The sequence below is a fragment of the Phascolarctos cinereus genome, unplaced genomic scaffold (genome assembly GCF_003287225.1).
Source record: "Phascolarctos cinereus isolate Bilbo 61053 unplaced genomic scaffold, phaCin_HiC Scaffold_5;HRSCAF=322, whole genome shotgun sequence".
NCBI classification, from domain to species: Eukaryota; Metazoa; Chordata; class Mammalia; order Diprotodontia; family Phascolarctidae; genus Phascolarctos; species Phascolarctos cinereus.
This window is the reverse complement of record NW_027555958.1, coordinates 106229779-106256851: the sequence shown is the minus strand read 5'-3', so window position 1 is coordinate 106256851 and position 27073 is coordinate 106229779. Positions and strand designations below refer to the sequence as shown.

At 35.0% G+C, this 27073-nt stretch overlaps 1 protein-coding gene across 5 annotated transcripts in view; it reads left to right on the top strand.

Annotated features, from left to right (window-relative positions):
- Positions 1-27073, top strand: part of STXBP5 (syntaxin binding protein 5) — a 218665-nt gene that overhangs the window by 91276 nt on the left and 100316 nt on the right. For all 5 annotated transcript variants that reach the window (XM_020986570.2, XM_020986569.2, XM_020986574.2 and 2 more), the window contains exon 9: positions 13716-13794. In XM_020986570.2, the coding sequence (XP_020842229.1) occupies positions 13716-13794 (79 nt within the window). The remainder of the gene's footprint in view (positions 1-13715; positions 13795-27073) is intronic.

Genomic DNA, 27073 nt, shown 5'->3' with positions numbered 1-27073 from the left:
TTTTGGAGTAGGAGTTTTTGGTTACTCTTTCAGTGTATTGATTTCATAAATATAGTTCTTTATGAGCCATTCTATTAAACTTATACTTTGTGTCCTTTTTTAAAATATAAAGCTAAAATTATTATATTTTATTATTTTTCCTTCTAACTGTAGTCTATTTAAATGGTTTTTTTTGTTTAATTGTGCACAGAGAAGACAGAAAACTTTAGAAATCTTTGAATTATGGGCAGGCATTCTAAAAAGTTATGGATTGTTTGGAAAGACAAAATATTACGAAGTACTTATTTTAATAATCAGACATGAAGAAAAAAAGTGATAAAATGTAACTCTCAAGATGTGTTTCATTCAGAATCTGCCTTTTTCTGTCATATTTAAAGTTTCTGTATGTTTAAAGCAAAAAGCAATTTATTTTATGGAGAAATGACAGAAAATGAGTTAAATATAACTTTTCACCTAATTCGTATCACTTTTCAGTACTTAAAGACTTTGTAGTACTTGCAACAGTGAACTATGTTAAGTGGTAGCTGCCATTAGCGATAATTTTAGAGTAACTTTTTTTTTTCATTTCTTCAGAGGAGTTTTCAGCAAGGCAATTTTTGAATACATATCTTAATGTCTTTTCCATGTTAGACTCTTCCCCAAAGGCAGTTTCCTAAGATTTGGGGATGAGAATCATCTTCAGTAGGCTGCCCACTTCATGATGAATTCTTTGACTATGGCAATTCCTAAAACAAAGAAAGATAAACTAAGTGGATCTTATTTCCCTGTCACCTTCCTCTTTCTGTAGTGATAATGTCAGTGTAGCAGCAAAAGATGTTAAGAATCACATTATTTTTAGATAGTCTTAGAAACATTTAAAATACTTTTCTGTTGATGTTTTTGAAATTGGTTTCTATCACTATAATTTTCCCCTCTATCTCTCTGCCACCTCTCCCAGACAACCAAACAATAATAATAGGAATAGCTAGTATAGTAATAGTAATAATGATAGTAATAATAATAATGATGAAAGTAGCTAGTATTTATTTAGCACTTACTGTGTGCCCAGGTACTATTCTAAGTGCTTTGCAAATATTATGTATCATTTGATCACCATTCCAATGAGGTAGGTGCTGATAAGAAAACTGAGGCAAATGGGTTATGTGATTTGCCTATGGTCACACATAGCTGTTACATGTCTGAGATAGGATTTGAATTCAGATCTTCATTGGCCACAAGCCCAGTGTTTTGTCTATTGTGCCACCTAGCCGCTTATATAAAAATAGAATTTTTTTCTAAAGACAAAAAGAGAGAAAGAGTGAGAGAAAGAATAGATCTATTCAGCACATTAAAAAAAGAATGTGAAATGTACTACACTTATTGTTATTGACCTCTGACCTCTGCAGAGGCATGGGGGTGTTTTCTCACAGCATTTCCTTCAAACTGTTTTTTTAAAATTTTGAAATAATTGCTTTTGATTTTTTTTGTTTGTATGGTTCTTTCTATTTACATTCTTACTGTCATTAGGTATATTGTTTTCTTTGGTTATGTTTCTTTTCTTCGGCTATACATAATACACTGCTTCAATTCTTATGGATCTTTACCTATTTCAGCACATAAGTCATTTCTTACAGCCCAGGAATATTCCATAACATTTGTGTATCACACTTTAGCCATTTCCCAATTAGTTTTTATTCACTTTGTTTACAATTCTTTGTTATCACAAAAAGTGTCACTATAAATATTTTAATGTATATAGGAACTTTCTTTTTACCAGTGGTCTCTTTGAGATATAAGCCTCATAATAGAATCTGATTCAAAGAATATGGAAATTTTAGTCATTTCATTTATATATTTCTAAATTGTTTTCCAAAATGGTTGTACTGATTTATAGCTCTATCACCAAAACACTAGTGTGCCTATCTTTCCACAACCCCTGTAATATTGACATTTCCCATCTTTTGTCATTGCTAATTTATAGAGTGTAAGATAAAACCTCAGGGTTGTGTAGATTTGCATTTCTCCTATTAATGTGTAGAACATTCTTTCATATTGTTAACCATTTGAAATTTTTCTTATCAGACATCTTTGTTTATAACCTTTGACCCTTTATCTGTTGGGGAATGGCTTTTAGTTTCATCTGTTCATTGTTATATCTGTTAATGGCTTATGTGTTTTAGATACCAAACTTCATCAGAGAAATTGTGATAGACTAAAGTTCCTGTATTCAACTACTTTCTTTTTTATCATAGGTGCATTAATTTTATTTGTTTTTCACTTTCATATAGTCAGTTATCTTCTGTAATTATACCTCATCTTTTGTTTATTTAAGAATACTGCTCCTACTCTTAGCTGTGAGAGCTATGTGATCTGCTTTTCTATTTTTTTTTAATCATATGCTCTTTAATATTTAAGGTCAGAATAATTTAGAACATATTATGGAATATGATGTAAGGTATTGGTCTTAGCCCAGTTTCTTTCAAGCGATTTCACAGGTTTCCTAGCATTTTTTTTTTGATCAAAGAAAGAGTTCTTTCTGAAGTAGCTTATGTTTCTGGTTTATTGAACACTGAGTTATTGAGTTCCATTGTTTCTGATTTGCCCTTGTATGGTCTGTTCCACTCGTTCTCTATTTTTTAAGCAATACCAGATGATTTGAACGATTGCTGCTTTATATTATAGTTTGGGGTCTGGAAGTACTAGTCTCTTCATCCCTACCTTTTTATTATTTTCTTTGGTAGTCTAGATCCTTATTTTCCAAATGAATGCGGGTTTTTATTGAGATCTATTAAGTATCCTTTTCATAATTTGATTGGTAAATAATTAAAAGTAGTATTTTTTTGTTTTTATTGTTATTTTTATTGTATTGGCATGATCCATCCATCATCACTGATTATTCCTAAAGGATATATTTACTGTTTCTGTGTTTTTACATTTGTTTGCAATATTTCTGTGCCCTATTACATGGTCATTTTTTTGTTAACAGTTCCATGTCTTGCTGAGAAATATATATATTCTTTAGCAGGCCCCTTTAGAAGATACCTTACATCTTCTAGCTCTAGTTTCTCAAGCAATTTATTCAGTTCTGTATTTTCCCTTTTATTTATCTTTCTGTTAAAGTTTTCCAAAACCAAGAGACAGATGCTGAAATCTTCTGCCACTGCTATATTTTAACTGTCAGTTTCCTCTCATAGTTCGGTTCATTTTCTTTATGACTTTAGATACCAAAGTATTTGGAGCATGTAAGTTTGATATTCATTTTGGTTTATTTTCTCTGGTTACTTTAGGCATAATATAATTACATTCTTTATGTCTTTATAATTGTGAATTTTTTTTTCTTTATATGATAGGATGATTGCAACTCCTGCTTTTTTGGGTGCATCTAATCTTCAATGCATATTTCCCCCATATTTCCTCATCTTTTTTATTCTTGCGGTTTTTGGCTGTGTTTCTTGTAAGCAACAGATTGTGGGCTTTTGTTTTCTTATCAAATTTGTCATTCTTTTTCCTTTTACTGCATTGTTAAATCCATTTACATTAATATATAGGATTTGGATTTATATTTTCCTCCCTTTTTTCTAATATTGTTTTTTTTCTCCCAAATTAGGATTTCTCTACTCTTTCTCTGTTAAAACTATGTCTTTAGTTATTTTAGCTTAATCTACTTTAAGGCAATACTATTTCCACTAGCTCTCTTCCCCTTGTCCCCTCAAGCCCCACTACTCCCTTCCTTCTGTTTGTTACCTCTTTCCCAAATTTTGAAGTTTTTAACTTATTCCTTTTTTCTTTCTTTTCTTTAGTTATTTAATTCTTCTACTTTTTTCTCTCAGTTAAGTAGTCAAGCAAAATCCTTTCCCTCCTCCCCTTCAACTTGTTTTATTCATTAGTTTTTAAAATTTCATTTTCTGCCCCTTCTCAGAAGGATTTTTTCCACTCATTCATCTTCACTTTTTGTTTCTTTTAGACTTTTATTCTTTGATTTATAGCCCTTATACTTACTTAGTCTTTCTTTCTCTCTGTATTCCTAATAGAATTAAACCTTCTGAAGTACCCATTTTCGGTTGTCTCTTCTAAATAGTTTCTCTTATTGCCTTGTAGATCTTGCTTTCTATCCCTTCGCACCCTCCACCCCCAGCTACTTTTTCTGTTGTATCTCACTTTTGAAATGCCATTTCTTTTTTTTTGGAGGTCTCATTTAAAGACTTTTTCATTATTATTATTTTTTTGAACTGATTTTTAAAATTTATTTATTTTTAGTTTTCAACATTCATTTCCACAAGATTTTGAGTTCCAAATTTTCTCCCCATGTTGTCCCTCCCCCCAACTCCAAAATGGCATGCATTCTGAATACCCCTTCCCCTAATCTGCCCTCCCTTCTATCTCTCCCCCTCTTCTATCCCCTTCCCCTTCAGTTTTCCTGTAGGGCAGGATAGATTTCTATACTCCGTTTTCTGTACATCTTCATTCCCAGTTGCATGTGAAAACAATTTTTTTTAAACATTTCTTTTTAAAACTTTGGGTTCCAAATTTTCTCCCTTCCTCCCTCCCCACCCACCTTCATTTAGAAGGCAAGCAACTCGATACAGGTTATACATGTGTAGTTATGCAAAACACTTCCATAGTAGTCATGTTGTGAAAAGCTAAGTACATTTCCCTTAATCCTATCCTGCCCCCCCATTTATTCTGTTCTCTCTTCTGACCCTGACCCTCCTTAGAAGTGTTTGCTTCTGATTACCCCTCCCCAAATCTGCCCTCCCCTCTGTATCCTCCTGTTCTCTTGTCCACTCAAATTTTCCCTCCAACTTCCCTAATATTGACAAAGGTCTCATGAGTTATAAATATCATCTTTCCATGCAGGAATGTAAACAGTTCAACCTTACTAAGTCTCTTATGATTCTCTTTCCTCTTTACATCTTCATGTTTTACTTTAGTCTTGTATTTGAAAGTCAACTTTTCTATTCAGCTGTGGTCTTTTCATCAAGAATGTGTGAAAGTCCACTGAATGACCATTTTTTCTCCTGAAAGGTTATACTGAGTTTTTCTGGGTAGGTGATTCTTGGTTGTAATTCTATCTCCTTTGCCCTCTGGAATATTATATTCTAAGTCCTCTGGTCCCTTAATGGAGAAGCTGCTAAATCTTGTGTTATCCTGATTGTGTTTCCACAATACTTGAATTTTTTCTTTCTGACAGCTGGCAATATTTTCTCTTTGACCTGGGAACTCTGGAATTTGGCTACAGTATTCCTAGGAGTTTTCCTTTGGGGATCTCTTTCAGGTGGTGATTAGTGGATTCTTTCATTTTTATTTTGCCCTCTGGTTCTAAAATATCAGGGCAGTTTTCTTGATAATTTCTTGAAAGATGACGTCTAGGCTCTTTTTTTGATCATGGATTTCAGATAGTCCAATAATTTTAAAATTCTCTCTCCTGGATCTATTTTCCAGGTCAGTTGTTTTTCCAGTGAGATATTTCACATTGTTTTCTATTTTTTAATTCTTTTGGATTTGTTTTACAGTGTCTTGATTTCTCATAAAGTCACTAGCTTCCAATTGCTCTATCCTAATTTTTAAGGAAGTGTTTTCTTCAGTAAGCTTTTGGACTTCCTTGTCAATTTGGCCAGTTTTGCTTTTTAAGGCATTCTTCTTCTCATTGGCTTTTTGGACCTCTTTTGCCATTTGGGTTAGGCTATTTTTTAAGGTGTTGTTTTCTTCAGTATTTTTTTGGGTCACCTTTAGTAAGCTGCTGACTTGTTTTTCATGATTTTCTTACATCACTCTCATTTCTCTTCCCAGTTGTTCCTCTACTTGTCTTACTTCCTTCTCAAAATTCTTTTTGAGCTCTTCTATGGCCTGGGACCAATTCATGTTTTTCTTGGAGGCTTTGGATGTAGGAGCTTTGACTTTGTTGTCTTCTTCTGATTGTATGTTTTGATCTTCTTTGTCACCAAAGATCTATAGGTTCAACTTTTTTTGCGAGATTTACTCATGATCCCAGTCAATTAATTGAGTTATAAACTCTTTGTTAAGGTAGGGGTCTGCTTCCAGTGTGGAGAATGTACTGTCCCAAGTTTCAGAGGTTTTGTGCAGCTATTTTTAGAGAGACTTTTAGGGACCTGTAAATTTTCAGTTCTTCCAAGGTGGTATGATGAAGGGCAAGGTGTTTACTCCTTTCCTGGCCTATGCTCTAGTCTATGAGTGACCACAAACACTCTTTTCTGCCTTGGAACTGTGAGAATTTCCTCTTCACCACCACTACAAGGTCCACCATGCCAGCGCTCCTCCTCACCCCACGATTGCCACTTAGAACTGTGACCCAGAGCCAAGCACGGGCAAAGCAAGAGAATCCTGACTCCACACCAGCAAAGAGATCTCTGCAATCTCCCTCTGGTCAGCCACTCAATTCCCCCTCAGTCTGTGGGCCAAGCGTGGAGACTGGGGCTGGGACCGAGCTTCTGTCTCACTGCAGTCACAGACTTTTCCCACTGACCTTCTAAGTTGTCTTTGGCGTTTGTGAGTTGAGAAGTCTGGAAACTGCCACATCTGCCTGTAATTCAGTCCTCTGAGGGCTGCTCCAGGTTCACTGAAGGCTGTTTTGCCTGTGTGCCCAAACCAAAGTGTGTTCCTCTCCCCACCTGGCGCGGTATACCTGTCCGATCAACCATCCAGGCTGTCTTGGGCTGGAAATTTGTTTCACTCTGTCTTTTTGTGGGTTCTACTGCTTTAGAATTTGTTTAGAGCCATTTTTTACAGGTATTTTGAGGGGTTTGGGGGAGAGCTCAAGCAAGTTACTGCTTTTACACTGCCATCTTGGCTCCGCCTCTGAAATACCATTTCTTTTTTTTTTTTTTGGTTAGGCAATGGAGTTAAGTGACTTGCCCGGGGTCACACAGGGAGTGTTATTTGTTTGAGACCAGATTTGAACTCAGGTCCTCCTGAATCCAGGGCTGGCTACTGCGTCCCCTAGCTGCCCCTGAAATACAATTTCTTGCAGGTGATATTTTCCCATGGTAGAAAGTGTTGAACCTGATTATGTAGTTCATTTAATTTTTGCCCTCTCTTATTCATGGAGCTATACCTAGGTCCATGCCTTCCCACTGTTTTGGGTGTCACTTGCCCCCAGGAACTCTGATTCTCCTTCCCCTGGGAAGGAGTCTCTCTAAGAGTCTCTCTAAGCAGTGAATATCTGCAGATTATACACATTGTAATGTCTTAATAACCTTTATAGAATATCTCTCAACTGTCATGGGGGTGTTCATCAGTGGTGCTCCCTCCAACTGCTTAAACAAAATTTCTTACTTTCTTTTCCCTGGTTTCAATCCCTCCATTTGCTTCCTTATTTATTCTCCTATAGGCTTTCCTCTTTCTGTGAGACTTCAGGAGTTTTTATTCCTTCATTATTAACCTTTGATTGAATAGTTAGGGTACGTTGTATTTCCTTCTCTCTTCTTTTCTTCTCTCTCCTTTTACGTACCCTTTTGTTCTGTAATTTAGTCTTACAAAAACATTGATTCATTGTAGGCAAAATGTTGTAAGGTTTAGTCTGTGATATTTTAGGCTTGTTTCTTCACCATTACTTCTATATACCTTTTGCTTTGGCTTTTGTCTCCTTGTTTATTTTATTTTATTGTCCAGGGTTGCTGAATTTGTTTACCTTTTTTGTGTTTCTATTGTCTGGGATGTTTGGGAAGCAAATGATTTGTTCAGATCTGTTGTTTTTTTCTTGAAAAGTTTCAAACATCTCTTCTTCTTTTTATAGTTGGGCTCACATATGTGGATTATATCACGTTGTGTGGTGCCTTGAGCTCCTTTGCTCTTCAGAACTATTATTTCATTCCCTCCTGTGGTTCTTGGTGGTTACAGAATCCAAATTTCCTTTCCTTTACATTTGGAATCTTGTCTTGGTCACTTGCAGAACTTTTTATCATTGGAATTCTTAAATGTCTTGAAATTTGCAACCTGGGTGTTTTTGTTTTTGTTTTTTTCTCTCCTGGAAATGATGTGTAGTTTCTTTTAATTGTTACTTTTTCTTGTATGATGGTTTAAGTATCTTTTGTTATGGTGTTCAGTTTTTTGATTTGTCAGGTTCATCTAGGAAAGCTAAAATCCTTAAGATGTCTCTATGTGCCTTGTCTTTGAGAGGAATGTGTTTTGTTCATATGGAGATTGTGTTTTCCTTTTACATCTTTATTTTTGGCTTTTCTTATTCTAGATGGTCCTTTGCTTTGTTGTATTTGAATTTCCAATTAGTTATTCTTTCTTTTTTTCTTGTGTGAGACTTAACCATCATGGATTCAAGTTGTTTTATTCTGCCAATTATTTCTGTTGTGAAGGGTGCCATAATTTTTAATTTCTCTTTTAAATCTTTCAGGAACATTAGGAGAGATGGGAGAGTTGGGTATTTTTGTAAGCCCATGGATTGTTTTCTGCAGTCCTACTGACAGAGCTTGGTGGGTGGTAGGTGGTGGGGGAGAAGACGTTAAGTGAGCCTCTTAATGGGTTGAGGTTATCCTTCACTGCTATTAGTTCATTAGATTTTTGTCATTTTGGTTCTTGATGACCCAAATCGTGGATACAGCTGAAATTGCTTTATCTTTTTCACGTAATTCTTATTTTCCAGAGGTTTGAGAGATTGTAAGGACTGGAGAAAATGTCTAGTACTCCATTTTGTTGGTCACATGGTGATAGTCTATAAATATTAATTTTGTTCTAGATACTCTAAATGTGACATTCTTATCAAATGAATAACTATTGGGAATACTACTATAAGTATTGAATCATGTCAAACCTATTAAATCCTATCAAGAAAACCAGAATCAAAAAAGGTAGTGGGGGTTAAATGGAGAGACAGCTAATAGGTTTTACTTGGAAAAATTAAAAACAAAGGAATTGACATTATATATCACAAAGACAAGAAGAAATATATTTTATTAGTCACACATTGCAGTGCTCATAATAAATACTTGCAAAAAAGAACACCATGAAAACGATTGGACCTTATGCACTTACATCTATTGCAGAAGATAAAGAGGTAGAGAAATTCTGCTAAGAACCAAATGTATCTCTTCAGATTAAATCAACATATTAAAATACTCTGCAGCTTCAAAACCAAAGTCGTCACCGACAAAGATGGCAAAAGATATTTTGTAAAATGTGATTCAATAATAAGAAATGAGACCACAGACTCTTAGACTATACAGAAGCCTCGTGCCCGGATATCATGAATAGTTCAGGGGGAAAAAAGGAAGTGATAGAAGTGCCAAGCATCAAATATTATCACAAAAATGAAATTGATTATAAGGAAATAACTATTTACTGATGTGGGAGTTATTTTTGGATGAACTATATTCACAATCTGACTATGAACTTGTTTAGGAATCAAAGCTAGCGCAATAAAAATGATATAGCTACTAAAATGAATCCAATTTGACCTATTTAGGTCAATTGTACTAAAAAATAGCTTAAGTGTGGAGATAACATCAGAACTGTTTATAATTTTTTTTTTGGAAATTTAAAAGCCTACAAATTGAATTTGTCTACAAAGAATTGGTTGACAGGGATCAAGAGAGAATAGCTCAGGATACTACCAGTTTTGAATATAAATTTGTTTATACAATTTAGGGGGAAGATTATAACCAGATCACACAAAAGTGGTGGATAAAAAGTTTAAAGAAAGCCTGATAAAGATTCCATAAAGCAAAGTCATTCTTAGAGTGTTTAAGATCGAAAATGAAAGGGTGTGAAATAGAAGAATAAGTGGAAAAGATCTGTAAAAATTTTTATGGCAAATTTATCGTCAGGAACAGTAGATCTGCTAAATTTAGGGTCTAACATCACAGTCCTATTATATGTGTTTCCTGAGAAAATGGAAAATGGCACTGGAGACAATAAAAAGAGGGAAATAACAGGACTTAATCTAGAGGAAGAGTTCCATGCTGGAAGTGATACAATTTTAAGGTAATTGAGGGATCAGTTCTAAGTATAATTAAAGAAAGGGAAGTTGCAAAGCTATAGGGAGAAAAAAATCTTAATCAAAGACCACCAAAAGGTACTAAAGGAATAAGAGCCACTTACGTGCTTGCTTTACTATCTTTATAAAAAACATTTTATTACAGAGAGGCAAAACATGGTTTTAAAATCTGCATGTTCATTTTTACATGCATTGATAATTTGGCCTTCTCACTACCTGCTCCCTCTCCCTCCCTTGAACTTCAACAAGAAAAAAAAAAAACTAAGTCCTTATAAGCATTTATAATCCAGCAAAACAAAATTCCCACACTGGCCATGCCCCATGCCCAAGAATGTGTATATCTTTCTCTCTACGCTTTAAGTTCGTTACCTTTATAGAAGGAGGTAAATGGCTTGTCATTTTATCTTCAGTCTTTTGAACATATGATTTCTTATTGTATTGATCAGAGTTCTAAGTTGTTTTTCTCTACAGTGTTGTCATTTTATGAATTGGTCTCCTAATTCTGCTCACTTTATGCTGTCATTTGATAAAGGTCTTTCCTGTTTCTTTGGAAACTTCATTTCATCAGTTTCCTTTGGTATGGTAACATTGCATTACCGTCATATACCATGATTTGTTTAGCCAGTTCCCAATAAGATAGCTCTTTAGTTTTCAATTCCTTAGATTCCCCTCTTTCTAAAATTTATTTATTTATTTATTTTTTAGGCAATTGGGGTTAAGTGACCTGCCCAGGGTCACACAGCTAGTAAGTGTCAAGTGTTTGGTCTGAGGCTGAATTTGAACTCAGGTCCTCCTGACTTGAAGGCCGGTGCTCTTTCCACTGCGCCACTTAGCTGCCCCGGATTCCCCTCTTGCCCCTGTTTCCGAATTTCATGCCTTCAAAATCATTCCTCTAATGCTGTCTCATCTTGGAATTCCCTTCAGTCCTTTGCCTAGAATATTTCACCACTCTTGTGACCTGTTGACCCTGAAGTATTTTGTGAGGGGGCCATCCCGATCTGCCTGCCTTCATTCCCTTCCTTGACTAGTTCCTAACATTCTGGACTTCCTTCTACCCCCTTAACCCTCTTTTGTGTGCTACCTTTGCCCATTAGTATGTAAGCTCCTTAAGGGTAGACACTGTCTTTATTTTTGTTTGTATTTGTATCTCCCTTGTTTAGCACAGTGCCTGGTAGTACCAAAGGAATAATAACTACGTATTCACATGCATACTTTACCACCTTTATAAAAAACTTTTGATTTTGTAGGAGTAAAACATAAGCTTTTTAAAAAAAATATATATATATGTTCATTTTTACATGCATCAATAATCTGTCCCTCTTCCTCCTCCCATTGAACAATAACAACAAAAAAAGGAAAAAAATAATACCTACGTAGTGTTTAACAATTGCACGTTTCCTTCATTCTTTTCCTTCCCTTCGTTTCCTGCCCTCCTCCCTTTCCCCTTTGCCTTTTTCCCCTTCCTTTTTGATGCCCTCCCCTTTCTCTCTGATCTCCCCTTTCTTCATGACTTCCTTCTTGGAATCCTTGTCAATTTTTTGTATATATAAATCAGTTTCCTGTTTATTTGATTTCTTTGAGATATAAGCCTAGCCCTAGTATTTAGCATAGCTGGGTCAAAGATTATGCAGAGTTTAATAATTTGGGGGGGCATAGTTCTGTATTACTTTCTAGAATGTCTGAGCTAGTCCATAGTTCCACCAACTGTGCATTACTGTGTCTATAAAACATAACTTTAATAACTGTATTCCAACAAGATGTGTCCTATGCATATGTCAAAATTATTTGAGATTTTTCGGAAGAGATAATGGAAATAATGCAATGGCCAATCATGAATTTAGAAGACTGATGATGAAATATATCATCTACCTCTTAGCAAAAAAGGTAAAAAGTTGCCTAAGGAGACATAAATTTCAAGACATGATCAATGTGTTGAATTGCTTTGCATCGTTAAACCTTTAGTAAAACAGAGGGCTTATATTATATCAATTAATCAGTAAGCATTTATTAAGTACCTACTATGTCCCAGGCACTGTAGGACGCAAAAAGAGACAACAGATAGTCCCTGTTCTCAAGGAGCTCACACTAATGGGGAAGACAACAAGCAAAGAAATATGTACAGACATGCAAATAAGAGGAAAGGCACTGAGGTTAAGAGGACTTGGGAAAGGCTTTTTGTAGAAGGTGATATTTTAGTTGAGACTTAAAGGAAGCCAGTGAAGGCTATAGGTGGAGATGAGGAGGCAGAGCATTCTAAGCTTGAGGGACAGCCAGAAAAAATGCCTGAGGCTAAGATAGGGAGTGTCTTGTTCATGGAATGACAAAGAGGCCAATGTCTGGATCTAAGAGTATGTGGCAGGGAGTAAGGTATAAGAAGGTTGAAAAGGTAGAAGAGGATTAAGTTGTGAAGAGCTTTGAACACCAAACAGAATTTAGTATTTTTTCTTGAGGCAATTGGGAGCCCCTGAAATTTGTTGAGTTGTGGGGTGGAGTGTGACATAGTTGAACCTGTACTTCATTTAGGAAAACCGCTTTGGTGGCTGAATAGGAGGTAGATTGGAGTGGGGATAGACTTGAAGCAGGCAAACCCATCAACAGGATATTGCAGTAGTCCAGGCATGAGGTGATGAGGGCTCTCACCAGGATGGTGGCAGTATCAGAAGAGAGAAGGAGGAATATTGAAATTGATAGGCCTTGGCAACAGATTTTATGTGGTGAATGATAGTGAGGAATCCAGAATGACTCCCCAGGTTGTGAGCCCAAGGGACTGGGAAAATAATAATATACTCAAAAGTAATAGGGATGTTTTAGGTGGAGTTAGGGGGAAAAATAATGAATTCAATTTTTTACACATTGAATTTTCTACAGGACATCCAGTTTGAAATTTCTGAAAGGCAGTTAGAGATGTAAGACTGGCAATAAGTATAGTAGTTATGGCAAGATCATGTCTCTTACATTCCTTTTGTTTTCCCTCTTTTTGTGAGTATATGTAAGGAGCATGTTAAAACTTAGCAATTATAATAATAGTTGTGGTTACTTTTCCCTTTTCAGTGGTCAGTTAGGTTTATAGGATAGAAGGCTACACAAGTGCTTATTTAGTACTATTTTAATTCTGAATTAGAAGTAGAAATTCATCTATAGTGAAAAGGATGAGATTTTCATCAAGTTAATAGTTCCTTTTATAGGACTTGATGTATACTTTAATTTGATGTAAGAGAAAGCTTCCTAGTAATATGATCCATCAAAAAGTTGCATGAACTAATTTGGAAAATAGTAAACTTCCTCTCATGTAAGGGCTTTAAACCAAAAGCTCTGTGACTCCCTAACTGGAAATGCTGTAGAAGGGTTTTTTGCTAAGGTGTGGGTTGGATTAGATAGTTTATGCTATCTCTTCCAACTCTGATTCTCTCATTTCATAACCCAAGTAGAAACATTTATGCTAAAAGTTTTTTTGTCAAAGTCCAGATGCTCCTAAATGTATTGAAACTATTTTGTCAAACTGAAAATGTGCTCTGCTCATCTTCTGTACTTCTGTACTTAAGAAATTAAGATCTGACACCCCCCACCCCCTTTCTGGAAATACGTTGATAAATGAAAGTTACTAACACATTTTTTCCCTACTAGTTCCTTAAGCACAGATTGTATGTCTCTCTGTTCTCCCCTCCAAAATAATTTTAAAATGTATCCAGTTACATTTTATCACATTTCACTTTCATTTTAAAAACTATCATGTAGAATACTTTAGAATTTAATACAAGGCAATATCTTTTAGGAAAGCAATTAAAGGATGGGAAAAAACCAGAACCATGCAAACCTATCCTCAAGGTGGAATTCAAAACGACTAGATCTGGGTAAGGTTTTACTTCATTGCCAGCATTCATTGTCTATGATTATTCAACATGAAATACTTTTTATTTGTTTGTTTTAAACAACTATTCCACATCCTTCTAGCCTATTGTGTTACTTCTGTGTTCTCTTGGTTTGAAAAATTATGGTGAGCATTATAGTCATCAATAATTGAAACATACTAACATGCTACATTATAATTTTGATAACTTTTACTGTATTTCTTGAAATATTTCAAAATTTTCTCTGGCTAACCTTTTTTATTTTTTTATTATGTAAATCAATTTTAAACACCAATATCTGTTTATTTGCTAGTGAAAATTTGAAGAAAACCTTAGAAGAAAGTTAGAAATTAAATCTTGGTGGTATTTCCTTACTAATTTTATTTTATTATAAAACATGTATTTTTATTAATTTTTAATGTATCTTTATTAATTATTTTAAAACTAACAGAAGAAAATCTGAAAGCTGCAAAAATTGGTACAATTTAACAACTGTGTAAGTCCTTAAACGTGGTGTTGAAAGTCATGTGTTCAAGTCAACAACGTTTATTAAGCACCTACTATGTACCAGACACTGTGCTAAGCACTGGGGATATAAAGAAAGGCAAAGAAAACAGTCCCGGTGGTGTTGACATTTATAATGAAGAGGTTACCGTTTTGAATTTTGTTTTTATTTAGACCCTTGGGCTCCCAATACCCCAAGGTAAAGACTCACAATAATAGGAAATGAGACATTGAGTGTTTGTTGCCATGATTGCTAATGAAGCCATCCATCTCTGTTTCAAAAGTATACCTCTCTTTAATTCAGCCCTATTCTCTTGTGATTCAAGTCAGTTAAAGACGCCAAAGAACCTGAAATCATTATTGCTATTCTGTGCAAACTTAGTATCTTCAATTTTGGATTCTTTTTTACTAACATTTTTATTTCAATTTTAGATTCTTGAAATATTGTGGGGAACAGATGACATTGAACCCAAAGAATCCAATTTTTTATGGTCTCAAAGCACTGTTTTTGGTCAGGATGATGCTTATAATTTCACAGTTATATGGGAAGTACTCTAGAAATATTCATTGTTCCAGTAAAATATATTATATAACATGGGGAGGTAGTTAGAAGATGTGAAATTTTTAATTGTCATTAACAGGTTGAGCAGAGTTAAAATTGTGGCTATTTGTTAAATGAGCTCCAGGAAGCCACCTGATAAATGTCCTCCCTCATAAGGCAAAGCTTTGTTTTCCGTGTTTGCTGTAAAAAATGGTGGAAATGGGAGAAACAGTATAAAAGTGTGTTAAAACATTTGACCTAGTCAGAATAAAGTTTTTTTAGTGAGTTGATTGCATTTGAAATTCCATAAGATGATTTTATTGTAATTATTAATTCAACAACTAATGTATACCTAAAAGGATAATTACTTAGAAAAGACATTTCCCTCTCATACTCTATTCCTTCTTTCTTTCCTGTGTAGTACTTGAATTTACAGATGCATGTCTCCTTCAGAGACAGTAACAGTTGTGCCAGATAGCAACAATACTTCTTCCTTCCCTAAAACTATGTATGACAAAAAGCTGTGCTTTTTTGACTGGTGGTAGAGATATTACTGGGCAAGAGTAGTGGGCCTACCCTCCTGGACAATCTTTTGCATTTACCTCTTTAACTTAAGGTAGAATTACTGCTTATCCTTGTCATGTACTTTTGTTTATTTCCTCACTCCAGTTGTTTTCTTAATCTTCTTCCTGAGATAGACAGGAACTTTGCTTCCTTTAGAGGTAAAGACTTATTAGAGCTCTTCAAACCTTTCTATGGCTTTCTCAGACCACAACTTCAGAGATAAGTTCTTCAGTTTCTCTTTGGAATCATAAGATCCTCTGTAGTAAAACAGAAACCTTAGAAGAAATCTAGTCCACATTCCTGCCCAATGAATAAATACCTTCTAAAACTTTGAGCCTCTGCTTGCAAACCTCTAATGATGAGAAATTAATTCACAAGCCAGTCCATTCCATTTTCAGACAGCTCTGATTTGGTTTGGCATTATCCACTCTAGCCTGGGGTAAGCTAGACAGTTCTCACTTATTCTGTCTTTCTTCTGTTTAGTAATTAGTACTATCCATTGTAGATCTCCACCTCCTGCATACAGTTGACTCCTGGGACTTCTGGGGCAAATGTCCAAAGCTGCAAATTTTTAGGTATTTGGTTCCGTGCTGAACCTTATTTAGGAGGTCCATCCATTGCTGCTTAGCATACTGTTCATAACATTGTGACGAGATTTGGTTGATTACAGTTTATAGGTAATTGCTTGCTGACTTGATCGAGACATCTATATGGCTATATATATAGGGGAACATTGTTAATCATATGAAAGTTTTCTTGGCTCCAACCTTAGCCTAATATGTAGCATACATTTTGTTGTGATGAGATTTTTCTACTCTGGAAGCCTAAAGGCTGATCTTGCTATATTTAAATGCATAATCATCTTCATTACATTTTAATGAGCATCTCTAGGAGCTGTAGAATATATTTTTCACTTTTAGTTGGAAATATCAGCAACTTTCTTATTAAAAAATAATTACTTATTTTAAAAACTGAATGTTTATTTTTGAAGTAGCTTTATTTTTCCATGCAGTTTCTATTTTTTTTAATGTTTTTAGATTTGAGAAATTCATGTTGGCAGATCTTTCAAGATCTCAGAGAATTTGAAGAGTTAGAACATTTATTAGATCATAGGAAGATAGAATATTTCACATTCACATACATACCACATGTTTCACTTAAGCATATATCACATACACATCTATCAGCAGGCATGTGCCTACTTATTTTACTCTGCTGTACAGTGAGACCCAGGACATTTGGTCAAAGCTCATAGAGAAAAGGACATAACTTTTATCAAGCTGCCAGTTGGAAATGGACATTGTTATAGTAATATTATGAAGTCACAGATCTGTACCAAAAGGGGAGAGGAGAACACTTTCTGGTCCAAACAAATTAGAAGCCAGTGTTATTTAAGAAACGTTACACTTAAAAATAGACAGAAGTACCTATATGTTGTTAAAAGGTCATTTTACTCAGAAGCTTTGAGTCAAGTTAGTAAGCATAAAACTAATAATTATTAATTTGTCTTCTGCCTCAGTTTTCAGGTGCAACCAAACTCAGGACTAAATATATATTTGTATCTAAGCTGGTATCTTTTTTCTATCTAAACTAGGGCATTTTCACTCAGTCTTTCCTCCTGCCTCCGCAGACCCTCTCAGGAAAACCCATCCTTTATGTTCTTAATATTATGAAGGCCATTTTTAAATATTTCGGTTGATGTAAGGACATCAGACTGAGAAACCAGAATTTTATGTCAAAGCAAATATTTATTGAATGCCTGCTATGTAAAAAGAAAGGACATGATATTTGTCTTTGATACTACTTCATTAGAAATTCTTTTCTGAATGATTGTCTGCCTCTATCTCATTCTAGTAGAGATTGGACAACCATTACTACCATGGAAGACAAGACATCTTTCAGGCAAAACTTCAAGGGCGACATTCTTCATTTATTACAACTCTGACCTTGCCTTCCACAAGGACTAAAATTTTGGTCTTTTTTTCCAGTAGTGCTTTTCCACTGAATAAATTTATTCCCTATTTCTTTAACAGTTGAGCTTTGCAGTGGCCTACTACCATTGCCATTTAGTGTGACTATAATTGATTTTTTTTTTAAGCTAGGCATTACTTATCATTTGGTTCTTCAAAGATTTGTAGGTTTACCAGACACCAGCATCTCCACTTTGGAGGTTCAGGGTAGTTCCACTTTCTTTTGATAGCTTTGTACTGTGTTCTGTGCTACCAAAAACTGGAGGAGACATCTCCATTCAGATAGATACACCCGAGAAGTGCTTCTAACAGTCAGCTTGGTGAAGTCACCTGATGTGACTTCAGAGCCGTTATTCACTTCAGTTCCTGGGGAAAGAACTGCTGATACCATCTGGTGTGGCTATATGTCATCAGTGAACCAAGGGTGCTATGTAAGTAGTCCTTGTTTATAACAATTTATATAGCAACAAGCCATGTGCCACTGACCTATAATCATTACTCACTATGGCTTCCATCAATTCAGAGGAAAAATAATAGCCAGGTCATTTTTTTTTCACTTATATGCTTATTCTCATATTAGAGAGCTTTAAATATGTTCCTTTTAGATAAAACTATGTGGTATGCATTTTTTCTCCTAAGTTTTTTGAAAACCAGTTTTGTTAAATTGTCAGACTCTGGTTTTAACCCTTTTTCATTGGCAAATGCACATTTGAAATAGAAACTTTGCCCCTGTTTTGTTCATATTTATTTTATAAATTAAAAAATTGTCCCCATCATTTAAAAACTTTGGATTCTAGGATTGACCTATGAGAATTATAACTTTTTTCATATTTTTGTAAAGGTTTTTAAATTTACTTATTTTCTTTTTTTTCTTTGTGTGTGTGTGTGTGTGTGTGTGTGTGTGTGTGTGTGTGTGTTTTAGGCAATTGGGGTTAAGTGACTTGCCCAGGGTCACACAGCTAGTAAGTGTCAAGTGTTTGGTTTGGGGCCGGATTTGAACTCAGGTCCTCCTGACTTCAGGGCCAATGCTGTATCCACTGCGCCACCTAGCTGCCCCCTAAATGTACTTATTTTCACTGATATTTTAGATTGAGTTACAAATGCATTACTTAAGTACTAACAAGATATTTAAATGAAAATCCATTAAGGCCCTTTAGATTACTTATAATTATATTTAACAAGTAATAATTATTGTACTGTGATATTCATAGCTCCTTAGCAGTTTGAGGTAACAATTGTTTTAAAGCTTATAAAAGTAATTCTTTTTTAATGTTAGCTAATATACTTCCATATCTGTCTTAAAAAATTAAAAGCATTTATAAGCTTAGATAAACATAATTTAAGATTGGTAATTGTGATTACTTTCTCCCTTTTGTAGCCTTATTATTAAACAGACAAATTTGAATTTTATTAAACACAAAACTTCAGATAATGTTAAACTAAAGCCCAGAATTTTCCCATTGTAAAAAAATGTTTCTCACTACTCTAGAATACAGTATTTTATGCTGTATTTGTACTTTCTGAATTAGCCAGAATATAGTTCTGAATAAGAAGTTATTTATACATTCCCCCCATCCTCAAGAAATAACCTCCAGACAGTATTCATGGTCTGAGACATTTTTGCTAAAACATTATAATCACAGCTTAATTATGTGCCTTAGTCTTTCCAAGATGAACAATTTAATAATTCTTAAAGCAAGTATGTTATTGTGAAATATAAAGAATAAGAAAGTGAGTGGTGATCTCATTTTTCAACAGTATCTACAAAGAAACATATAGTATGCTTCTTAAAAATTATTTTACCTGCAAATATTAGAATAGAACATAGTCATATAAAACATAAAAATTCACAGTGTAATCTCCCTAAATATTACTTTGAACAGAGATTTCATCTACTAAGATATCTTTAAATTATCTCCTATTGTGCCAGTACTTTAAAAAAAAATCATTAATCTGTAATTGGTGTTACTGACAGACATCTTGAAGCATCACTTTTATTACTGATGTGCTGCCATCTAGAAAGTCATTGCATATTAGTTTTTTCAAAACTTATGATGGTTAAACTTTTTGGAATAATTTTGCTAGTATGTCCAGAAAGTGGGCAGTTAGGTTCTGGGCCAGGAAGATTCATTTTCCTGAGTTCAGATCTGGCCTCAGACAGCTGTGTGAACCTGGGCAAGTCACCTAACCCTCTTTGCCTTATTTTCCTCATCTATAAATGAGTTGGAGAAGGAAATGGCAAACCTGACTCCAAGAAAGCCCCATATGGGGTCACAAAGTCTCAAGGCATGGCCAAAACAACTAAACGTCACATGTCCGCAACTGCAGATAAAATTTTATTCTTGTTCTCTATGATTAGTATAGTAGGACATTTTCATACTGATATACTGAAGTGGATCTGTGACTCAATTTGAACCATCTTTTCAGTGATGTGGATTGCAATCCATCCATGCCTGCCTATTCTTTGTGACTCTTATCCATGCCTTTCCAGAAGTTCAACACCAGGGTCCCTTGTATCATATTAGTGGCCTTCCTTGCTTTATTCTAAAAGTACCAGTCTACCAGTCAAGATTTCTACCTGTCATTTCTCACCCTAACAAACATTGGAGCAATCTGTCTTCTCTTCTTGTCATAAAATTCTCCGATGACGTTATTTATTCCTGTATTTCTTTAAAGTGTCTCATTAAATGACAGCCTACTTGCTGGGACATCTCCAGTTGTCCTGATCTACATCTGGCCACTGGACTCAGATGGCTCTGGAGGAGAAAGTAAGACTGGTGACTTTGTCCAGCCCTCCCTTACTTAAATCCAATTCACTTGCAAGTCATGGCAACATCTCTCTCATGTCATGGTCCTCTTCAAGAATGAAGGACAAACCACAACAGCTTATTCACAGCAAGCATGTTCCTTTCCATTGCCCTCTGTGTAAAAGTAATTATTAATTCTATGGATATTGCTATGTTCTATGTTACATTGCCCAGCAAAACTGGTAAAAGTTTGTACTAAAAAGATAGGGCTTTGTTTTCATAGGAATTTTAAGATTACCATTGAAGCTTTGCATTATCCTAAAGGCAATCCAGCCCATTTTCTTCTTTGTGGACCCTACTTATTGTCTTCTCTGCTGTCTAAGTAAGGTTCACATATTGATTGACAAACTTGGTAGGTTATGTAGCCAAATCCATGTTAACATCTGGATAATGGACATTCTCCATCTAATTGATATTTCCTTTGTAAATGGTTAGATCAAATTCTTTTGAGTGATTACTGATCTTATCTAGGAGACACTGAAGCATTTGGAGCTTGATCCCATCAGCACAGCATTATTTATAAGTAGGTCATCTGGAAAACTCAACATCCATGGGGAATCAGATTTCTGTTCTATTTGGACTCTATAATGGATTTCTGTTTTATTCTTCACTTGATATTTATTTTCAGAAGGTTGTTGAAAAGGATTATTTCTATTATATTTTTCTAGGGAATCTTGAACGATTTTAATATATAAATAAGAGACAACTTTTTTTGGGGGGGGCTAGGCAATGGGGTTAAGTGACTTGCCCAGGGTCACATAGCTAGTAAGTGTTACGTGTCAGAGGCCGGATTTCAACTCAGGTCCTCCTGAATCCAGGGCTGGTGCTCTATCCACTGCGACACCTAGCTGCCCCAAGAGACACCTTTTTGAAAAGAGAACCTGTAAAGCAGCATTTTGTTCTACCAAATCATATGCTTCTTCATAATCAGTAGTTAGTGGGATATTGTATTTATATATTTTTGTCAGTTGTGAAATGATAAAGATGTATGGTCCATTGTTGAATGTCATTTGTGAAAACTTTGTTTCATACTTCTATTCTCATCAAGCATTCCCTTGATTTATGTACAAATGACTCTTATAAAAATTTTGTATAAATAACATAGGTTTATAGGTCAGTAGTTATTGATGCTTTCTTATTCACTTTGGTGTCAATGAGTTCAAAATTTTTTTCTATGCCTTTAATATGTTTTTCTCCTTGAGGTACTTTGAATATGTTTGTTGTTTTTTTTTTAATTCCCTTTCACTTGTCTCTTTCAGCACTGGTCTCCTTTATATATACTTGGTCCAATTAGGCTGACTTTTCCATTTTATTTTCCTTTTTGTTTTTTGTTTTTGTTTTTAGGCAGTTGGGGTTAAGTAACTTGTGCAGGGTCACACAGCTAGTAAGTGTCAAGTGTTTGGTCTGAGGCTGGATTTGAACTCAGGTCCTCCTGACTTCAGGGTCAGTGCTCTATCCACTGCGCCACCTAGCTGCCCCTCATTTTGTTTTCTTTAGAGCCATTTTTATCTTAATTATAATTCACTTCAGGCTGTAAAGTTAGAATTCGAGTGTGGTGCTACCACTGTCTTTAATGGAGAAAATTTTTTTTTTATTATTTCTTGATTTGTTGAGGTTCAGGGGTCAAGGGGTGCTGGGACCCCAGAATCACAGTAAATGGGTCTTGTCCTAAAGAATTCTACCCAAGCCTTCTTTCAGCCAAAGACAAAGTTTTTTTAGGACATTCATCATGTTGGGCAGATTCTTAAAGAGTCTGAACATTAGTGAGCTATTGGCTAGATTATAAGAATCTGAGCAATGGCTAGATTTTAAGAATCTGAGCACCTTAATGGAGACAAGATGGAACTTATATGCAGAAGGACTATGGGAGGGATCTAGGAGTAGCCAAGTAGTCTATGAGGTATCCATATGACCTCTTATCCTTCTTCAGTAACAGTGACAGGGAAGAAGAGTACCAGGAGTCATATTAAAGTTTATTGATGCTCTAAACGTGACATCCTTGTGTAGTGACTAGTAGTGGATATACTTCTGGAGGAACTAAATCATTTCAACCTTGGCATCCTTCCTTTAGACTAAAGTAAAGAAAAGTAGAAACTTGCAGCCTATACAGCTGCAAGATGGCAAACACTTACTCCTTGGAGAGACAAAGAAAGGAATTGGTAAGATGGGTTTCATGGTAAAAACAAAAGTAACAAGAAATATTCTCTAATGGATTATTATACTCTCATACATAACAATTCTGAAAATAAGTTTTTGCAAAAAAAACCACCTTAAAACATCTGTAGTTTATGAAGCAACATTGATTGCTGAGGAACAAAGAAATAGAGAAATTCTGCATAGATTATTTGTTGATACTTTCCAATTTAAATCAATGTGCACTCTGATACTTGATGACTTCCCTGAAGAAAGTAAGATGAAGTTGAGATGGTACAGGAAAGCATGGTTCAGGGAAAGAAGAATGAGAGAATTTTAAGACCTTAGAGTATGCATACATTTCCTTGCCTTTTTGCTTCCAGTCCTGCAACAGCACCCTCCATCCACTACCATTCATCCTGCTGATTGTTGAGGACTTACTGCATCTAGCCAGCCCTAGACACTTAACCATGCCATCTTCTTAAGATGCTAATCCGTCATCCCTCCACATTCCATCTCTTTTTTTCCATCTCCACTCTACTGTTGGTAGAGTAGTTTCCTCATTTAGGAGTTCCTTCTGCCAGTGACATCACAGGTTCAGTCTTATCTCTGGTTAAATTGCTAAACTCTTCCAACATTACTTGTTTCAAATTGTACCCTTCTTCTACTCCACCCAATTCCCCCCCCAAAAAAAAAAATCCATCCTCTTATCTTACTCTCCTACCTTTGAATTTTATTCAAAATAGTATCATAAGCTTTGGACAACAACCAAGCTCTCCTATGATCAAATAACTAATATCTCTGACCAAAAAAAACCTATTCTGGGTTGATTAGAAAACTTGCTTATATGTAGAATTCTCTTGCTATCTGTCCATAAATACTTTTTTTTTGGTCAAAATGTGGTGTAAATCCTTTATTAACTATTGGTCTATTGGTTTTATTTGCATTTCTCTCCTGTTATGGTGAGATAATCAGAGTATCTGATAGGCTATAAAGTCTGTAATTCCTTTCAATGACAGATTTAAATACAGTAAACTATTTTTGATGAAATAAAAGTTGAAAACCCTAAGAAGGTTTGAAGCTTGATTATATTACAGATTTTAGTTCTGTTGACATTTGGCCTAATTGAAAGAAGATGAATCACTTTTTAAAAATTTCTAGTTTCAGTTTAATTCAACAGACATTTGTTAAGGATTCACTATATTCAAGGCACTGATTTGAACTTTTAAGATTTGAATTTGATCTTTGGTATTTGAGTGGATCTGTAATGTGATTGATGGGAATGCATGAGCAGTGGTGGGAATGCATGAGCAGTGGTTCATATTGTAGTCCATCCATGCCTCCTAGTTCTGAATGATTTTTTTCTTTGTCTGATGTCTCCTACATATGCTTTCCCCTTTATTTCATGGCATTGTGTGGGTCTTCCTAAGTTACAAGCTCAACCATATCTCCTCTGTATTCAGTCCTTTCCAGTGATTCCCACTTGCCTCCAGGATTAAATATAAAATCTTTTGGTATATAAAGTCATCCATAACATGGCCCCTCTCATACCTTTCCAGTCTGATTGCTCTTTATATATCTCCATGTACACTTTGATTCAATGACACTGGCCTACTTGTTCCTCAAACATGACCTTCCATGTTGAGAGTTCTGACTCTGAATGTTTTCCTTGCTGTCCTTCATGCCTCAAACTCCTACATCTTGTTTGCTTCTGAGCTCTTTGGCTTTCTTCAGTTTTAGCTTAAGTTCTACCTTCTTCAAGAAGCCTATTCCAATCTCCCTTAATGCTAGTACTTCATCTTTGTTTATTATCTCCAATTTATCCTGTATATATTTTGTTTGTACATAATTGTTTTTATGTTGCCTTCTGCATTAAACTATGAACTTCTTGAGAGTAGGGACTGTCTTTTATCTTTTGTTTTCTTTTTTGTATCCCCAGGGCTTACATAGTGCCTGGCACATGGCCAACCATGTGCCAGTTAATAATAAATGCTAGTTGACTGACCAGTACCATTTGAGAACATGGCCTGTCCATAGAGAATTGAGTTATTTCTTTCTTATTTTCTTCCCATACACCTATCTGATGATAACCTTTATGTTGCTTTATCATAATTCCTTGTTGTAGCTGATTCACGCCTATTATGTATCACTGTCTTGACCTTTGGGTGAACTGCAACTTTAATTCTTCAGAGCCTTTATTATCTAATAACATAATCACCGGAAGAATATTGAAGTTAGAAAGATGGGGTTCAGTTTTAGGCAAAAGCTTAGAGTATAAAAAGAACTCTGTAGTTTTTCACAGGCAATCTAGCTGTTGCTTCTACTTCTTTTTAATTCTTGACCCAGTTCATTATCCATCTGCAGTGGCCGTCCATATGGATCAACTCTATGATTTGTTTATCTTCCTGAATGTAGTGTGAATAGTAGGCATTCTTAATACACTTGGTTTTTCCTGTGAGGATAGTTAGGTTAAACACTGTTGAGTCATTGTGAATATTATTTAGGAGCCCTTGCATTGTGCTAGAAGTTGTTACAATGAATGAAAGGTCATCTGTAAACAGGAGCTTATTGGAAGGCATTACCAATTCCACAAGGATTTTACATGGAATCCCTCTTCAATTTGGACTCTGCATTGGATTTCCTCCTTGATAGTTTCAAATACCTTTTGTGAGTATGTCTGAGAAAAAAAAATCTGAGTTATGTTTAGTGTCAGATCTAATAGAATAAAAAGCTTATTAAATCCATCATGTAGTTAGTTACAAGGAGAGTGGTCTCCTAGACCCAACATATTGGTAGTTAAAGAGATAACTTTGCCATGCAGTTAAAGAAATAACTGAGTAACGGATATAATCTGGTAGCTTTTATATGTTCTCAAGCATAATCCAAGGAGTTATTTGAAAGAATCCTGGCCAAGAAGGCCTGGTCCTAAAGTTGTATATTGGCTGTGTGAATGCACTTAAGGAAACCTATGCAAGAAATGTTGTGGAGATACAAATTACCAGATTGAAAGGCTTATTTAGCATATAGGCAGTGTTGCTTAATATTATGTTTTAAGGTCTTAATTTTTAGTTTAACTTCAGTTTTTCCTATTTTTGCTTGTACATCTACTTTTTCTGTCTTCATTGATAATTATAGTAAGAGGGTTAATTTGTTATTTTCAAGAAATATTTCAAGAATTCTTGATTTTGTCATGCATGGGAAACAGCTTGTTGAAAGAGAGCGTTTAAAATGATAATAGTTCTACTGAATCAAATGCTGTTTTTTTTAATAGTCAACAAACAATAAGCTTATATTCTGAACACATTTTAATCAGTTACTATAAAGATATAGTCTGCTTTGTAATATGTTATAAAAGACTGCCTATTTTCTTCTCATGCCTTTGAGAACACTCACAATGTGTGTATAGATTTTTCTCACCAAAATTTTATAAAAATAGAAAAGTAAGCGTATATGGATCAGTAATTTTTATCCTGAGCTGACTTTTTTTGTTACAGTGCTTTACTAATCCTCTAGTGCCCTCCTCTCTTTCATATGATTTGAGAATGAATCCCTAAGCACCTTCATAATTTTGTCACCTCTAGCATTGACATCCTCTGTGTGTACATGGTCTAGTATAACTGTTTTTCCTATTCTTGTAATCTCTAGTGCCTTTTCAACTTCTTTGTGAAACACATTGTGGACTCTGATGTTTAGAGCCCAAGTGTGGTATCATTAATGGGGGGAATAGTTCGATGTTGAAGTTTTGAAGTTTTTCCGCTCTTCATCTGTTTGTTTTCCTATTTCCATTTTATTCCTTAAATATCTTCAGGATAGATCTTGTTTAGTTGGACCTTTCACCAAGCTATGCTTCCAACTCTCAGTTCTATAGGAGGTACTATGGTTCATAATATTTGACCAGTGGTGTCTGTAAAATTTGATAAACCCAGTTTTATTCTATACCGGTATTGCTTTTGGTTGTTACCTTCTCACTTAGAGAAATAGATCACGTTTATTGATGGAATATGTTCTTTTAGGTTCATTTGGTCTCCTCAACTGAATTTAAATTTTTTAGTCTTAAAAAATGGTATTAGTTTGTGCCCATACATTTTTTAAAAAATCCCACTCCCATTTTTGTACATCTTTAGTTTTTAAAAATAGGTCACGTTCAAAGTTTCCTCAGTTAAGCACCATATTTTCTTATTTTTAATCTGATTTGGTACTGATTTTGATCTTTTGATATAAGAAGTTATTCTGACTAATCAGAGAACTGATGTAGAAATGACTTCCACAACACTAACAAGTTATTTTCTATTTTAAAGGTAATCAATTTCTTTTAGATAGATATTCCTATACATACATATCTTTGTACATGGAGGAAATATCTCTTTTTATATCTGTATTTCTCTATTCATCTATCCTCAGCTTATCCAGTGCTTCTTTTAAAGGAAATATTCATGATTAGAAAATTGCTTATTGCCTAGTTGAGGAGTCTCTCCAATCCTTTACCAGCCCTTTGGTTTCTTTTAGGTTCCTCAGTCTTGCAACAAACTTTCATGGGTGCTGGTTTGAGTTCCATTCAAATATTGTCCAGGAACAGCATATGTAATTGGTAAAAATTGTGGTTTCCCTTCTTTTAGAATGCCTAGATCCTAGCTTCCCATTTGCAACCTTGCTAACTACCCAAGAAAATAAACTACTGTCTGGGTTGAAGAAGAGCTCTTCTTTTACTTCTTCCATATTTGATAAAGGAATTATAAGTATTTTCTAAAAGGGCAATTCTGGTA